This window comes from Chelonia mydas, chromosome 2 (genome assembly GCF_015237465.2).
Source record: "Chelonia mydas isolate rCheMyd1 chromosome 2, rCheMyd1.pri.v2, whole genome shotgun sequence".
Classification (NCBI taxonomy): Eukaryota; Metazoa; Chordata; order Testudines; family Cheloniidae; genus Chelonia; species Chelonia mydas.
In genome coordinates this window covers 227,352,951-227,371,344 of record NC_057850.1, presented here as the reverse complement: position 1 = coordinate 227,371,344, position 18,394 = coordinate 227,352,951, and the positions used below count along the sequence as shown (strand labels likewise).

At 42.4% G+C, this 18,394-nt stretch overlaps 1 protein-coding gene across 27 annotated transcripts in view; it reads right to left on the bottom strand.

Annotated features, from left to right (window-relative positions):
* KIAA1217 (KIAA1217 ortholog) overlaps nucleotides 1-18,394 on the bottom strand; it is a 511,170-nt gene that overhangs the window by 54,869 nt on the left and 437,907 nt on the right. For 17 of the 27 annotated variants that reach the window (XR_005224058.2, XR_005224057.2, XM_037890862.2 and 14 more), the window contains 2 exons: nucleotides 4,092-4,196; nucleotides 3,490-3,539 (listed from right to left, as the gene is read on the bottom strand). Coding sequence is in view for 25 of the 27 variants with exons in the window: in XM_037890862.2 (XP_037746790.1) it covers nucleotides 3,490-3,539; nucleotides 4,092-4,196 (155 nt within the window). In the remaining 2 variants the exon portion in view is untranslated. The remainder of the gene's footprint in view (nucleotides 1-3,489; nucleotides 3,540-4,091; nucleotides 4,197-18,394) is intronic. The other 10 variants (XM_037890856.2, XM_043541333.1, XM_037890860.2 and 7 more) reach the window with 1 other exon arrangement.

The window sequence follows — 18,394 nt, the reverse complement described above, 5'->3', positions numbered from 1 at the left end:
AAAATGTTGGCAAACTAAAAGGATACTGCTTTTTGGTTTTCATGAAATACCATATTCGAGATAACAATATTAAAGCACGGACAGGTACCTGTATATACAATTTAGAAGGTTTGAGTTTGTTTCCAATGAGCCTTTCCCATATTATTTCTGTCTGATCAAAGTCTCCTGTCATCAGGATATGTGATGTACAATATAATGTTGTACTATATTTCTGAGTCACTTTTTATCTTCCACAGCTGTTTCTTTGTTAAGGATGGGAAGCAATTCCCATTTCTGCTTACCAGTGCTCTAGAAGGGATTGCTCAATCAATGTTTTTCTATAGCTCTGTTTTAAAGTGTTATTTGAAATTACTAAAGATGATGGCTATGTATACTGTAGTTAAGTGAAAGTGTGTATTTTAAGAGGCTATTGCCTAATGGCCATACCTGATCCATGTCAGGGATCGGTCAAGACCAAATGAGAGTCAACAAAACTGATTTTGGAGGGTGAAGGTATGTTAAAATTCAAATATGTTTGGAGAAAAATAAAGGCATTATTTAGCATACGCTGACAAGCTGAGCAGAGCTATAAAGGAAATAGGAGCTCGAATTATCCACATACCTTGAAACATGTAATGCCTTGAACAAAGGCAGTCCTTGCTTGGTCAGACCAAAGATTATTGTACTATGTGAAGTTTTCATATATAAACATTATTTATAACTCAGTAACTAAGCAGAGCTTTTTTTTGTAGAGTGTATTTTACATACCCTTTTATTTAAGGGGTCCCCCCCTCTTTATTACTACCCTATGCGAGTAAAATCTGGTTTTATTTAAGATAATAGGAATTGGAACTTGGGCTTAGGTAGCGACCCTCAGTTGTGGGTGACATGCATAAACCTGACCTAGGGGGAACTTAGTGACAGTAGGTAGCTGCATGAATACAAGGTCTCAGCCATGGCATGAGTCATGATCTCCATCCCTAAACAGTGCTGCAAAAAAGGTTTGTGTGAGTTAGTAAAGGCACAGGGACAGCCAGAAGGCCTAAAAGGTACACAGTGCCATTACAACAAATGAAATACAAAGATGGGTGGATTTCAAGTTTCCAGTTATTATAAATGCGCTATGTTTTTTAATGTGCATGTGCTATAATATCAGAAACAGAAACCTTTCAAATTGTTCAAAATATAGGATACATCAGTCTAGTGGGCACAGTATTTGCTGTCAGGAGAGATCCAGTCATAAGACTGGTTTATGTGGTCTTGGGAACATCTCCCTACATCAGTTTCACCATCAGGGAAAAGAGAATAAATAATACTTGCCATGGCTACCTAGTACAGGCATTGTGAAGGTTAATTAGTTATTGTTGTTACAGTGCTTTGTATTTGACAGGATCTATGTGACTGCAAAATATTATCTATTTTTATCATATAATGACAATGAACTGGGGAAGATAATAGGAATGTTATTGAATATGATCCTATTGCAGTTCCTAGAAAGACAGATTATTTTTCTCTAAATTGCCTGAAAGTATTGAACAGCCATTTTTTTCTTTACAAACTGTACTGTTTTTATACCAAAGAACACTGTCCTACCTATTTAGGGTGAGATCCTGACTTCAGTGGGGTTTCATGCAGGCTCAAGGGTTCAACTGGAGGGATCCAGTTCTAGTATCAGGCTCTTAAATTGTTCTCCACTGCATATGTTCAATATTTTCTAGTTCTGGTCTGTTTTTCTATTGGCCATGTTCAATCTGAGGTCACACTGCTATTCTAGGGAAATGGAATTCTTGGAGCTGAATTAACATCACCACTGGAATGGCTGGTGAGTGGTATAATAGATTTGCTAATAAACTGCAAGGTTGGCAACCTGTATTTCATGCCAGACCAGAGTCCTCTTAGCTGGAACAGTGTTCCTGGCAATTACAGAACTGCTTCTGCTTGCATTCAATCCACTGCAATAGACACACACACAGGCCCAGAAAGAGACAAATTAACGAATGCTGCTGAAGACTACCAGAGCAACTGACACTTCTGCAAATAATTTAAAGAACTGTAGTTGCATGGATGCTTATGTTAGCTGGCATGTTCTTTTGTAATATCCTTATCCCGCCCCTCAAAATTGCCCAGAACTGTGACTCTAAATATGACCTAATCCTGACATATGCTGAGGAACCTCAAACTTTATTGGCTTCATAGGAACTGATGACTACCCAACACATTGTAGGAGGATGCCAATAGTTAGTAACAGATCAATGTGGCTTAATAAGAGAAAATGCTATCTTGCTGACTGCTACGTTTCTTAGCATCATTATATCTATAGCATCTTATTGCCAAACTACCCTTACAGAAAAATCCTACAGAATTTAATAGAGATGAAATCTATAGGTTTCTTTAGAAATGTAATAGGGGTCTGTAGCGAGTGACTAAAAATCTACAGAATTTAATTTAGAATTACACCTTGTCTGTAGGGCTGGTTTGTTTGCTTTAAATACCACCAATACAATTCTACATCAGGGCTAGAATTATCTATTTAATTCTACAGGAATGTTTAAACATCCTACAGAAAGGTTGTAATTCTCTACTAAATTATATAGGACATTTCCACAATGGATAAAAAAGGTATCCATTTTTTCTCTTACTAGTTGACAATTTGGATAGGTAAAAAGGTATTCAATAATATTTTAAACCATCTCAATATGCATAAATAGAGTTTTAGTAACAATGCAAGCAACGAGAGCCTGGTCTGCTCTGGAGCTGAATGTGGGATCATAGAGTCTCCTCACTGACTCTGCTGGCTGCTGCACCTCTCTCTGCAGGAGCCGGTCTGCACACTCAAGCCCACATCACTGCATTGGTTACATTTGGGTCACATTTTCAAGTTCCTTTCCAACCATAAGGGACAGAAACAATTTTTAAAAATAATGTAACCAAGATGCTAATACCCTCATATGACTCAGAGCTATAGTCATAGGCAAGTTCCTATGTCTTAAACCTGCCTTGCCTATAGCTGTATCTAAACTCTGCAGAGGGAGGGCCCAGCAGAGCACATGCGATCATATTCTTAATATCTGCACAGTCTGCTGTGAGCGCTATGGGATTTTGGTACCTCACATAGGAAGAGCTTGTCTTGGGTGGAGTTTGAGAGGATACCACTATTTTTTTCCCCCAATACAAGTCCGGATTGGGAATATGCATTATAGGAGATATGCATATGCAGTGAAATTCACCCCTTTTCTGAGAACCAGCACAAGGGCTATGCCTTACCTAAATCTTGTGCTGGCTCCCTGCACAGGTGTGCATTTCACTTTGAAAGAAGAATAAACCCTGTCCCTTTCGAGTAACCACTGGTAACAAGGAACTGATTGGTTCTCATATCCTTTGCCTATAGCCTTGCTTCTGACACTATAATTACAGTTGCATTAGCATTCCCATAAGATGTTAATATCTACAGGACTCTGAGTTACAGTGTAGATTTGTGTATTCTGTACAATTAAAAAAGAATGGTCTTACCTGCACTGTCAATATTGCTTTTACTGGACATGGTTTTCACCATCTTCTCACTAAAGAAAGAAAGAAAAGAAAAGTCAGCTTTAAAATTTCCAAAACGGATTTTTCTTGCAAATAGCTATTTAAGCAACTTTCAAGGATTAGCTTTACTGTAGATTTGCAGTGAGGTTTATCATAACTAAATAAAAATTACCCTGTTGACCATACAAACTGGGTTTTTGTTGTTGTTGTCAGGATTTTTTTGTTTTGTTTTTTTCATTTAAATTGCTGGTGGATTGTAGATTTGTGGGTTTTTTGTTTGTTTGTTTTTCAAAATAAGCTTTTAAATACAGGTTAAGCAAAGGGGTACATTTCCAGCACTAAGCACAGAGATTTAACCATATTATTCCTATTAACATCAACAAGAACAATGCAGTTAAATCTCCATTCATTGGCTGGAATACTTTTCCCACTCTGCCTAACAATCCAGCTCTTATCAAAAGTGATAAAAAAGTTTTTAAATGTTGAGCATTCAGTCTTCTGTTATTACATTAAACGTTTAATTTTGCTGATTGATCATTAACAATAATTACAGAGAAACAGATTTAATGAATTCTTTTTTTTACCTAGAAGCATCTTTGCTATTACTTGTATTTGGCCCTTTAAAAAGCGCAGACTGAACAAGACCAGTTAAACTGGCAATCTGTTTCTCCATGGCTTGCATCCTCTCTCTGTAAGACAAGAGAATCGTTTGTTAAAGCCAGATATATTTGCTTTCAGACTCATTTTTCTAGATGAATGATTATCACAGGATTGGAAAGATGTTTGTGCAAAGGCTCATGGGTATCAATTTGCATACACCTTGTTAAAAAGGCTGGCCACATCCTGGTTTTAGACAAAGTGTCGTATGATAACAAACAGACAATACAAAGACATCTGCATGGGATAAAAAACAGATGATAAAAAGTATAGATTTAATATAGTGATCTCACGAAAAAGGCACTTAGCTCGTCAGCTAATAACTCCTGGAAACTATTGAAAATCATCCTCCCCAGAAACAATTCTGCAGCTATACATACATCTTGTGTTTTTTTAATCTCCATTGGACTAGAGTTTTACCTGAGTATAAGGACTATATGATGAAGGACTTCGGGCTCCTTGTTGTTAGTATTTTAACTATGCGCAAAACCAGAATCTTTGCTTCAGAAGCATTTAATTTGCTCCAGCTGCCTGCTTCCCACCCAAAATCAGAATTCTTTGCATTTGACATCATAGCTATCTGCTGTGAAAACGATTGCAATGTCACAATCACAGGCATAGGACTTCAGGTAAAGCAAGAAGACATTAACTCTAAAATAAAGAGATCCCATTGTCATGCAAATGTCCTAACTAATTAAAAAAAGTAGACGAAAAGAAATAGAGAATAAATATGGTACATAAGGGCTACTGTCAATATTTTTCTTGAGGTGCCGGTCTGTATTAAACAACAAGGACCACATTTTTGGACAGGGAAGCTGGAGGTCCACACACAATTGTGTATCTATATTTGCACATGTAGTTAACAGAAGTGTACATAAAAATCAGGTAAATGCCCATGAGACCAGCTCAACAGGTTCCAAAATAGCCATTTGCACACAGAGTTCCTTGATTTTCACATGTCATCATGGTAACTGCTGGCCTGTAGATACATAACAGTGTAATGCCTCAAGTGTGCCTTTCTGAAAATTTGGCCCTAAATATTTAATACATTTAATGTTTTACACATGTATAAAATGTGGCATGACACTATATTTTTATCTTTACTTCCCTTGAGAAATCAGTGGGAAATCAGACTAATGCCATTCCAGAACATGCTAAGAATCATCCGAAAAACAAGGTGACCAGTAACAACCACTTTCAAAAGATGAGTGGCCTGATACAGCAGTAGCAATCATACTACTTTGCAGAAGATTTGCACAAGAGAAATGGGGACGTTCATACTCTGGGCCATTGTAAACTAAATGGTCGGGGGGACACATTCAGAGTTAGGTTTTTACTACATTACCACATCCACTTGCCATCTTACAAGTGAGCTAGGCATTTAGCAGTGCCTGCTCCCAGTATCAGGTCCCAGTACCAGCTTCAGGTTGGTTCCATAAAGAATACTAGTTGGTATGGGAAAGTCAAGCATGGGTGTCAATAAATGGCTGAAGCTAAATGAAATGATTGAAAGGATGCCACCACCTCTGCCACTAGTCACCAGGGGTCGCCTCACACCTACTCTGGACATGAAATTCCACTTTGTTGGGAAGCAATGAGCTGTGGGGAGCTGAGAGAGATTCTGCATCTCTGAAGCCTCCATAAGATGATGTCAAGGAAACAGGACACCAGAAACATCTGTGACAGATAAGATCCTTACTGAAGGCAGAGGAGACACAAAGAAGGAGAGGGCTGAGTCAGCTGGCATCAAGGGATAAACTCTGGTGTGTCCGATCATTGCTTTAACCCACACACACACACACACCCCTTTCGTTTTCAAGCAGAAAGGCCACTTTAAAAGCGCCCTAAAATGTTAATGAATCTGACCTAATTTATTTTAAATTGAGAAATATGTTGCATCATTTCTGTTTCCACCATTATTGACCTCAGAACTAAGAAAAGTGCTTTGGACCACAGTAACCTTTGAAACCATCTAGTGGAACAAAGCACAAGCACTACATGTCTGAAGTAAAACTATTCTAACAAACTTTAATGCAGTGTTCCTCTCACTTAATAATGAAAGCAGTTTTCAGGTTTATCACCAAAAAACCTTTCTGGATCCAAACTGAACTGGAAGAAGACTATCTGCTTTACTAACATATAAATAACACTGTCTTTCCATCTCAGACTTGACAATCTGGAAACAATTTTATTGTTCAAATTAAATTATGGCAATACAAAACTGATAACGAAAGGTTAGGAAAATACATTTTTATGGGGGGGGGCAGGCTGAGAAGTAGAAGATGATGAGGAATCAACTTGTGCGATCAAACCCATAGCCCACGTTATTGTCACATGGTAAGAACATTAAGGATGCTAAAGAACGCTACATACAGTCCAGAATTCTTTATTTTGCAAAAGACCAGGCAGGATTTTTTTAAATGTCTTTAAATGTCCATTCTTATGTCCATGTATTTATTATGATCATCTAAGCCAAAAATGTCTTAAGTAGGTGGCCTAAAATTAAGCATCTAAACTGATATTTAGTCAACACAATAAAATTAGCCTGATTTTCAGAGAACTCACAGGTCCCAGTGAAGTCAATGAAAGCTACAGGACCTTTGAAGATCAGACTACTTTTATTATGGTGCTGAATATGAAGTGCCAGAGTTTGATAATTTTTCCTTTAATCATTAAATTTTCGGAATAAAAGATTGCCATCAGACCCAGTCACAGGATTGTACATAAACATTACGACAGCTGGGTCTAAACAGACCAGATGATCTATAGCCAGTGATGCCTGTGACTGTAAAACCAGCTACGGTCTGGAGAAGAAGAATATGCTTTGGTATCCTCTCCCCCTCCTGTCTCCTACAGAGGGAATGTGCTGGCAAGCTTTCCTCCCTGAGTCAGAGGGGGGTTAGAAATAATGTGCTATTGAGACCCCAGTGGCAGGATGGGATGCAAAAAAACCCCAGGAGAGGAAGAAAGAAGAATGTGTTGCACGGGAGCAGGAAGGAGAAGAATGTGCTGCCGCAGCCTTCCTGAGGACCCCTCCAACCATCTTAGCATGAAGGAAGAATGTGCCCTCATCACCCCATGTCCCAAGATTAGCCTCCATCTCCCCCGCAGCAAGGGGAAAGGGGAGGGTTGCTTGTTTTTCAGTGTTACCAAAGCAACTGCACATTTTGACTGTACAGGAATAGAAAGGAACTTGCTTACATTGTTTGGTATGATTTTCACAGGAACACGGGGAGAGCCAGTTGTTGTGTGAGGAGAAGGGCAGGGCAAAGACTGAACGTACACCCGGTTCCAACAGCTTTCTCAATCATACTTGGCACCTCCTGCACAAGCAGCATGGTGCCTCAGCAAAACAAAGTACTGCTGGAGAAACTCCTCAGTTTTATTCTTCAGGCAAGCAGTTTATAATTCTCTTCCTAGCCCGTTGTGCAGAAAACAAGACTATCACAGCCTCACCAATCTCACTCTCTGAGAGAAGCACAACTAAACCAAAACCGTGTCTTTCTGGAGCCCAATCGCTGACAGCTCTGAGGCTTTAGATTCTATCATTAGGTTTATTTCTTGCGATTCAGTTGATCTTTGTGTGGAACAAGTCATCACCTGTATTGTAACTGGTTGGGGGTTGTTCTGTGCTGGGCACTACACTCTGCCACAGCGATATTCTTTTCCCACTGGGAAATATCCAAGCATTACTTGCGTGTTCCTTCCCTTTCCTGGGGGTATCTTTTATGTTCACACTATAGAGAAGCTGCTTCATGCCCGGTACAGGCACAAACTAGAAATTCAATCATGCAATCGTTCATTTATGTTCATCACCTACCCTAGGCTATGTGTGCACACCACTTTGAATACTCATATTCAAATGGCTCTTCAGATACCACCCCAGGAGCTACTTAGCATGTTATCCCAGAGCAGGCTTTTTTAATGTGATGACATTTTATGTTTAGACCAAGGTACAGATTCTATATGATTCACCAGGAACAAAGTCAGATACAGGCACAGACATATTTTCTCCTGTTTAACCATGGGAGAAGAGCATATGTTAAAAATGTTAACGTCATAAAAATAGGCTGGTAATTTTTGTATGAACTGCTTCTATGCAGTGGGAGAGCTTTGCATTTCTCAATTCCCAGTTAGGAGTGGTACCGACAGACCTCACCTGAACCCTCTTCAGCAGGCAAGGTGGCTGGATGCAGGAACTCCAGGAGGGTGTAAAGTGAAGTGTAATGGGAATACTCTGCTTGCTGTCCCCAAGTAAAAGGATGAGCACAATTAAAGAGATGTTTGATTTCCGGCGTACATTATCATACATCTCAATCATCTTATAATAAAACCAGAATCAAACTCTCTCACCTGCACGGTAAATTAAGAGGAACGCTTTTAAACATTACTGAGGGCAATAATCTTTGCCAATTCTTATACATGAGCAATTATCCCACATCAGCTATAGGAAGTGGAATGTCTTATCTTGGTCATATTCCTCAACTAGCAGGATGCCAAAGTGCAGGTGCCATTCCCCTGTACAAATCATATGGGTTCAGCCACTTGGCTTGGCTTTCACTGGATGAACTGCATGCAGAAAAACTATATGTGATTCTGCCCAAACACAGAGAGATATCACTGCTAGCATTCTTTCTGGAGCAACCCAGGATACAAATTAGCACATGCCTTTTAAATGGGTGCAGTCTGCACTGCCTTCTGTAGTTAGCCAACTCTACTGGCAGGTATGGGGACAGGGCTGTGGCCACTACACCACCCCACTCTTTTTGGAGAGGCTGGTGCTAACAAGTGGCAATAGCATGGAGTAGCAGCTCTGCTCCCCACCCTACAGTCCCTGCGCAGGAGCCTAAGGTAGGGAGAAAACTTCTCGGAGACTTTCCTATCACATCGGGTCAGAGCCAGCCACAAGCAGGAGCCACCTATCATAGCCTTTTGCATGTGGGAGCCAAAAGTGGAAGCCTAATCAGAAAATACTCTTAGCACCAGTAAAAGCTTGCTTATAATTAGATACTCTACTACATTTGATTGCAAAGTGTAAGACAAGGAAAGACCCCCAGGATGTAAATCGGACTGGTCAATTATCTCAGGTCGATTTTGTCCAAAGTTATCCAGTAGCTAGAGAGTCATCTGGCTAAAGGGCTGGGGGATGGGGCGAGTTTGCAAGATCTTTAGGCCACATCACTGTAATACTTCCTCATAAATGCATTCCTTATTGCATTAGTGATGGGGCTCCCACTGTCCACAACCGTGCTGAGGACAAATTAGATAAACAGCTTTTCTGGTTCACTGCTGGGGCTGCCCATACTCAGTTGTGTCATCCAAAACAGTGGTTTTATGATGGGAACGACATCCAATATGGCCTTGGATAAGGCCATCATACTTAGCTTACTATCTAAAAACAAGTGTCAAGGTGTGAAATGTGACTGCATTAACTAAGAGAACCACTAGCTGCTGCTTTTTTTTTTTTCCACTTGACCTTAACATGCACCAGGATTCTTAGGTGGCATAAAAAGGCAAAGGCAAAAGTTGTGAGTTCAGAAAAAGTTTAATAAATCTCAGAAAACTGTATTTTTATTGCAGGGAAAATGTGTTGCACAATTAAATTGACATTTCAGTATCTGATGATAGTTGAGTAACAGCACTGAGTATTTATATAGTAATATTAAATATACTGGAATTTTACAACACTTAAGTGTTGTTTTATAAGCAATGTAAATAAATAATAATGCCATTTAATCAAGTTAATTCAGACTAACTTGAAAAAATCAACTTCACTTCCAATCTCTCAGGATTCGTAGATCTGCACTGCCTACAGTAACCTCCAGAGTTAGCCACCATGAGCCAGACAAATGTGCCATCCAAAAAAATATGAAGCAAATCATCTTTAAAATTGCACATGGCCACTCACTAACAAAGTCAATTATTCTTCTTCTGAGCCTCAGATTTAAGGGCTCATGATTCCTTAAAGATAAAACAGTTCAATCTGTTACACTGTTTCCATTACAATCAACATGGTAGGAGACTTTTAATATCTCTTTTGCATAAGAAAGTTCAGACATTTTAATTATTTTAACTTCCAGATGACACTTGAACCTTTTTTGCATCATTGTAAAGCAGAGTTTGTCACACAATTGTTTTGACAAATGAATTAGTCCAAGAATGAATTAGGTGCTCAGGTACCATGGAAGGAGATGCCTGGTGTCAAGGTTCCTTCCCCACTCTGAACTCTAGGATACAAATGTGGGGACCTGCATGAAAGACCACCTAAGCTTATTCTTACCAGCCTAGGTTAAAAACTTCCTCAAGGTACAAACTTTGCCTTGTCCTTGAACCCTATGCTGCCACCATCAAGCGTGTTATACAAAGAACGGGGAAAGAGCCCACTTGGAGACGTCTTCCCCCCAAAATATCCCCCCAAGCCCTACACCTCCTTTCCTGGGGAAGGCTTGATAAAAATCCTCACCAATTTGCATAGGTGAACACAGACCCAAACCCTTGGATCTTAAGAACAATGAAAAAGCAATCAGGATCTTAAAAGACGACTTTTAATTGAAGTAAAAGAATCACCTCTGTAAAATCAGGATGGTAAATACCTTACAAGGTAATCAGATTCAAAACATAGAGAATCCCTCTAGGCAAAACCTTAAGTTACAAAAAGACACGAAAACAGGAATATACATTCCATTCAGCACAGCTTATTTACCTGCCATTTAAACAAAAGGAAATCTAACGCATTTCCAGCTAGATTACTTACTAACAAGTTCTAATACTCCATTTCTGTTCTGTTCCCAGCAAAAGCATCACACAGACAGACAGACAGACCCTTTGTTTCCACCCCTCCAGCTTTGAAAGTATCTTGTCTCCTCATTGGTCATTTTGGTCAGGTGCCAGCGAGATTATCTTAGCTTATTACCCCTTTACAGATGAAAGGGTTTTGCCTCTGGCCAGGAGGGATTTTATAGTTCTGTATACAGAAAGATGGTTACCCTTCCCTTTATACTTATGACACGCCCCCCAAATCACAGATAGGGTCAAACACAGGCTGTGATTTCTTCCTGGAGCTCTAGTAGAAAACAGTGTTAATAAGACACATGCACCTCTAAATATACTACCAAGTGTATAAAGACTAACAATATTTTCCACATCTCAAAGACGATTTTAGCCAGTTGATTCTGGGAAACTTTCACGGGAGAGTGCATCAGCCACTTTGTTAGAAGCTCCTGAGATTTGTTGGATGTCGAAATCAAAATCTTGGAGAGCTAAACTCCACCGAATAAGTTTTTTGTTATTTCCCGGGGTGGTATGAAGCCACTGTAGTGCAGCATGGTTGGTTTGCAGGTGGAAACGCCGTACCCAAACGTATGGGAGTAGCTTTTCCAGAGGTTAGACAATGGCGTAACATTCTTTTCCACTGACTGACCAGTTGCTTTCCCACTCAGACAGCTTCTTGCTGAGAAACACTACAGGATGGAATTCTTGATCCGGTCTTTCCTGCATTAAAACTGCTCCCACACCATGCTCGGATGCATCTGTGGTTACTAGGAACGGTTTGTCAAAGTCTGGGGCCCTTAGCACAGAGTCAGACATGAGTGTCGCTTTAAGCTGGTTAAAGGCCTTCTGACACTCTTCGGTCCACTGAACGGCATTTGGCTGTTTCTTTTTGATTAGGTCTGTCAGTGGGGCAGCGATTTGGCTGTATTGCGGTACAAATCCCCTGTAATATCCGGCCAAGCCTAAGAAGGATTGGACCTGTTTCTTTGACTTTGGGACAGGCCACTTTTGGATAGCATCCACTTTGGCCTGTAGGGGGTTGATAGTTCCTTGACCCACCTGGTGTCCAAGGTAAGTCACTCTGTTTAGGCCTATTTGACACTTCTTAGCCTTAACAGTTAGTCCTGCCTCCCTTATGCACTCAAAGACTTTTTGTAGATGTTCCAGGTGTTCTGCCCAGGAATCCGAAAATATGGCCACATTGTCAAGGTAGGCGACTGCATATTCTCCTAATCCCACTAGGAGACCATCTACAAGTCTTTGGAAGGTGGTGGATATATTCTGCAGCCCGAAAGGGAGTACATTAAATTCATACAGCCCAACATGTGTGGTGAAGGCTGACCTTTCCTTGGCGGATTTATCTAGCGGTACCTGCCAGTACCCCTTGGTTAAATCCAAGGTAGAGATGAATTGGGCCCGTCCCAGTTTCTCTAATAGTTCATCTGTGTGTCGCGTTGGATAGTTGTCTGGGTGAGTTACAGCATTTAGCTTACGGTAGTCCACGCAAAAACATATCTCCCCATTTGGTTTGGGAACTAGAACCACTGGAGATGCCCATGCACTGCCAGAGGGGCAGATTACACCCATCTGTAACATATCCTGGATCTCCCATTCTATAGCAGTTTTGGCTTGAGGAGACACCCGATAAGGTTGGACTTTAACTGGGTGAGCATTACCTGTGTCAATGGAGTGGTATGCCTGTTCAGTCAGTCCTAGGGTGGCTGAGAACGTCGGCGCGTAGCTAGTGCACAGCTCCTGGATCTGCTGTCGCTGCATACGCGCAAGGGTCATGGAGAGGTTCACCTCTTCCACGCCACCAGCACTTTTCCCTTCATAGTAGACACCTTCAGGCCTCAGCGTCATCTCCTCCCTGGGCTGTAAACTGACAAACCTTTAATTCTCTGGAATAAAAGGGCTTTGGAGAATTAATATGGTATATCTTAGGCTTTCGGTTGAAGCTGGGGAATGCTATGAGATAATTAACAGCTCCCAGGTGCTCCTGGACCGTGAATGGCCCATCCCACGACACTTCCATTTTATGGGCCTGGAGCATCTTTAAGACCATGACCTGGTCTCCTACTTTGTAGGAATGCTCTCTGGCATGTTTATCATACCAGGCTTTTTGCTCTTTTTGAGCATCCTGTATGTGTTCTTTAACAAGGGCTAGAGAGGTTCGGAGGGTGTTTTGTAGGTTGGTTACAAAGTCCAGAATGTTAGTTCCTGGAGAAGGTGTAAATCCCTCCCATTGCTGCTTCACCAACTGTAATGGCCCTTTAACCTTGCAGCCATATACAAGTTCAAATGGTGAAAACCCTACACTGGGATGTGGTACAGCTCTGTAGGCAAAGAACAACTGCTGCAACACTAGGTCCCAATCATTGGAGTGCTCATTTATGAATTTATGTACCATGGCCCCCAAAGTTCCATTAAATTTCTCCACCAGGCCATTTGTTTGACGATGGTAAGGGGTGGCAACCAAGTGATTTACCTCATGAGCTTCCCAAAGGCTTTCCATAGTTCCTGCCAGGAAATTAGTCCCTGCATCTGTGAGGATGTCGGAGGGCCAACCTACCTGGCAAAAATGTCTGTTAGTGCCTGGCACACACTTTTAGACCTGGTGTTGCTTAGAGCTACTGCTTCCGGCCATCAGGTGGCAAAATCCATGAAAGTCAGTATGTATTGCTCTCCTCTGGGTGTCTTTTTTGGAAAAGGACCCAGAATATCCACAGCTACTTGCTGAAATGGGACCTCAATGATGGGGAGTGGCTTTGACCTGGGCTTGGGGTTTTCCCACTCTTTGGCATACCTCACAAGACCGGACATAGGTAGAAACATCCTTGCCCATTCCCTCCCAGATGGAATGACCCCCCCCAAATGGTCTTTGGTCCTGTTCACCCCAGCATGGCCACTAGGATGATCGTGGACTAAGCTCAAGAGCTTTACTCAGTACTTAGCTGGAACTACCAGCTATCTCTGAGGATGCCAATCTTCCTGGTGTCCACCAGAAAGAGTTTCCTTGTATAGAAGTCCTCTTTCTACAACAAACCTGGATCAATTAGAAGAGCTGAGGGGCAGTGGGTTGCTCCATGCCGCCGTCCAAGCTGTCTGGAGGCTTTCATCTGCTTCCTGTTCAGTCTGGAACTGTTCCCTTGATGCTGGAGACATCAGTTCCTCATTAGATTGTAGACCTAGGATTGGTCCCCCTGGAAGCGATGCAGGTGATAGGGCTGTTTCCGTTGACTGTGAACCACTCTCTGCTGGTGCACTATGTTGGGGTTCAGGCTCCAGCTGAGCCTCGTGTAGGGTTATCTGCTCTGCCAGTGCAGGTTCGGTGGGGCCCGCTGGTGTTGGGGTTGCAAGTACCGGATTCAGTGCTGGCAATGGTTCTGGTGCTGGGACTGGCTCTGTCTGGGTCTCTGGGACTGGATCCACTACTGCTGTTGCAGACGTTGGCATGGGGTTCAGTTCCGTTACCTCTGACCGGGTCCTGGTAGAAGTTTCCGGAATAGAGGTAGGTGTGACAGCTTGCTTAGCCTGGCTGCGGGTGACCATTCCCACCCTCTTGGCTAGCTTCACATGATTGGCCAAGTCTTCCCCCAACAGCATGGGGATGGGATAATCATCATAGACTGCAAAAGTCCATGTTCCTGACCAGCCCTTGTACTGGACAGGCAACTTGGCTGTAGGCAAATTGAAAGAGTTGGACTTGAAGAGTTGAATTGTCACTTGGATCTCTGGGTCGATTAAATTGGGGTCCACTAAGGAAGCATGGATAGCTGACACTTGCGCTCCGGTGTCCCTCCACATGGTGACCTTCTTTCCGCCCACACTCACAGTTTCCCTCCACTCCGAGGGTATCTGGGAGGTATCTGGGCCTGAGGACCTCTGGTGTGATTCTGGTGCAATGAACTGTAATCTTTCTTGGGGCAGTTGGCCTTTATATACCCCGGCTCATTACATTTAAAACATCGTCCAGCTGATGGGTCACTGGGGCGAGGTGGGTTGCTGGAGAAGAGTAGGACGATAAGGTGTCTGGAGTGTTCCTTGGTGTGTAGTTGCGGCGTTGGGCTGTCCCCAGTAGTAGGGTGTGGTCTGAGATTGTCCCTTCTGGTATCTGCTCCAACTGCGACCAGTTTTTTTTGTTTTCTGCCACCTCCACCCATTTGGCTCCAATCTCCCCCACCTCAATTACAGTTTTGGGCTTCCCATCTAGGATGTATCTTTCTATTTCCTCAGGAACACCCTCTAAGAACTGCTCCGTTTGCATTAGGAAGGGCAAATCTTCTGGAGATTTAACACTTGCTCCTGATATCCACGCATCCCAATGTTTCACAATGTGGTAGGCATGTCGGGTAAATGACACGTCTGGTTTCCACCTTAGGGCTCTGAACCGCTGATGGGAATGCTCAGGTGTTAGCCCCATTCTGACTCTCGCCTTGATTTTAAACAGTTCATACTTGTTCATGTGTTCCTTAGGCATTTCAGCCACCACCTCTGCTAAGGGTCCACTGAGCTGCGGCCTCAGCTCTACCATGTACTGGTCTGTAGAAATCCTTTACCCAAGGCAGGCCCTTTCGAAGTTTTCTAAGAGGGCCTCGATATCATCGCCTGCCTTGTAGGTGGGAAACTTCCTGGGATGTGAAACGGTAACTGGAGAAGGATTGCTATTCTGCAGAGCCTTTGCCTTCTCCATCTCCAGTGCATGCTTCCACTCTTTTTCCTTTGCCTCCATTTCTCTCCTGTGGGCAGCCTCTTTTTCCTCCTCAGCATGCTTCTGTTCTTTTTCCTTTACCTCCATTTCTCTCCTGTGGGCAGCCTCTTTGGCTTTTTTGCCTTGGGTTCTGTCATCTTAGCCTCTCTGTTTTTAACTAACTTTACACCCGAGAGTTAAAAAAAAACAAAAAACTGGCTTGTAAATTCTTTGTGTGTGCTGTAATGTGATACCTATGTTCTCTGGTAGCTATTCTGAGCCTACAGAAAAATCCTTTGTCTCCAGGCAAATAGACAGAAAAACCCTCTAGTTACTCTTAGCTTAAAAAAAACCAAAACTTTTCAGGTCTGTGAAAACTTATGAATTTCCCTGCAGGGGGTTAACTACCCTGCCTTGAGGTAGAGAAAACTCCAGCTCAAAAAAGACAAATCCCTTTGTTACACTTGCTGCTTTGGCCCCCAGGCAGAGACAAAAAAACTCTAACTGCTTTTAGCTTAAAACCTGCTTCCAAGCAGACCAAAGGAAAAAAAATGACCTTTTAAAATCCTACTGTGCTTCTGCTTCAAAATGATCTAAAAAAAAAATCACAAAATTATCTAAAAAAAAAATCTTAAAATGATCCCACCACTCTGCCACCATGTCAAGGTTCCTTCCCCACTCTGAACTCTAGGATACAGATGTGGGGACCTGCATGAAAGACCACCTAAGCTTATTCTTACCAGCTTGGGTTAAAAACTTCTTCAAGGTACAAACTTTGCCTTGTCCTTGAACCCTATGCTGCCACCACCAAGTGTGTTAAACAAACAACAGGGAAAGAGCCCACTTGGAGACGTCTTCCCCCCAAAATATCCCCCCAAGCCCTACACCTCCTTTCCTGGGGAAGGCTTGATAAAAATCCTCACCAATTTGCATAGGTGAACACAGACCCAAACCCTTGGATCTTAAGAACAATGAAAAAGCAATCAGGATCTTAAAAGACGACTTTTAATTGAAGAAAAAGTAAAAGAATCACCTCTGTAAAATCAGGATGGTAAATACCTTACAGGGTAATCAGATTCAAAACATAGAGAATCCCTCTAGGCAAAACCTTAAGTTACAAAAAGACACGAAAACAGGAATATACATTCCATTCAACACAGCTTATTTACCAGCCATTTAAACAAAAGGAAATCTAACGCATTTCTAGCTAGATTACTTACTAACAAGTTCTAATACTCCATTCCTGTTCTGTTCCCAGCAAAAGCATCACACAGACAGACAGACAGACAGACCCTTTGTTTCCCCTCAACTCCAGCTCTGAAAGTATCTTGTCTCCTCATTGGTCTTTTTGGTCAGGTGCCAGCGAGATTATCTTAGCTTCTTACCCCTTTACAGGTGAAAGGGTTTTGCCTCTGGCCAGGAGGGATTTTATAGTTCTGTATACAGAAAGGTGGTTACCCTTCCCTTTACATACCCTTGGAAATAGCAGAGATAAAATAAATAGAAGAAAGAATTATCTACAGCAAGCCAAACATTAAACCCCAACCATTAACCTTGACAAACTTGTTAGTTAGGAGATTGATTTCCACAGCATATAATCAACATGGGAAACTCCAAAGAGGGAAGATGGGAAATATCTTTGAATACCTTTTCTTGGCCCCAGTTCCATCCCTGCTGACATCAAAGTCCCAAAAGCAAATGCCCCATTGTCTTCAGCAAAAGCAGGATATGGTTATTAGAGGTCAAACACACACAACTTCCAAACATGCTAGTGTAGCACCAGTTTCTTTCTACCTGCTCATTTCATCCCAGGAAACAGAATAATTCAAGAAGAATTGCAGGGGAAAGAGAGATTTAGTCAAAATTCTGTCCACGTAAATTTCTTCTCTGCATTTATGCTTAATCAATACATTTTATGTGGCCAAGAAAGAGCTTAGGATAATATTATTTCAAGGTAAGTTCTACGAATAGGCAGTGCAAATCACACTTTTTTTCTTTTTAAAACAAGTTAGATTGTACAGTATTAATAGCAGCTCTTAGATAGCTGGTTTGAGGTTTTCAGAGGCCTCAGACCACTTCTAGTCATTTTAAAGGGGTCTGTTAACTACAAAATATCTACATAAAAAATGACGAGACCACTGAGGCTTCCACTGCCCGGCCCCTTAGGAACTGTTTATATATGTACAAAATGAATGTAAAACGCTACCATTCTGATGTGGCAAGGCTTGCACAGGTGTCAATGAGCACACAAGGTACATGGCAGTGCAGAATCTGATTCTCCAGATGGATTCAGTCCTCAGGTCCCCAACCGCTGAAGTTAGGGTTGCCAACTTTCTGATTGAAGAAAACCGAACACCCCTGCCCCGCCCCCCACTTTCTCCATCTCCCCACCCCCACCCTCGCTCACTTGCTCATTTTCACTGGGCTGGGGCAGGGGGTTGGGGTGTGTGAGGAGATAAGGGTTCTGGCTGGTGGTGCAGGCTCTGGGGTCGGCTGAGGATAAGGGATTTGGGGTGCAGGAGGAGGCTCCAGACTGGGGCCAAGGGGTTGAGAGTGTGGGAGGGGGCTCCAGGCTGGAGTAGGGGGTAAGAGTGTGGGGGGTGTGGGCTCTGGGGTGGGGCTGGGGATGAGGGGTTGGGGTGCAGGAAGGGGCTCTGGGCTGGGGCCACAGGATGCAGAATGCAGGAGGGGGACAGGAGGTTGGGGTGTGGGCTTCAGTGAGTTTGGGGGGGGGGGGGGGGGGGCTCAGGGCTGGGGCAGGGGTTGGGA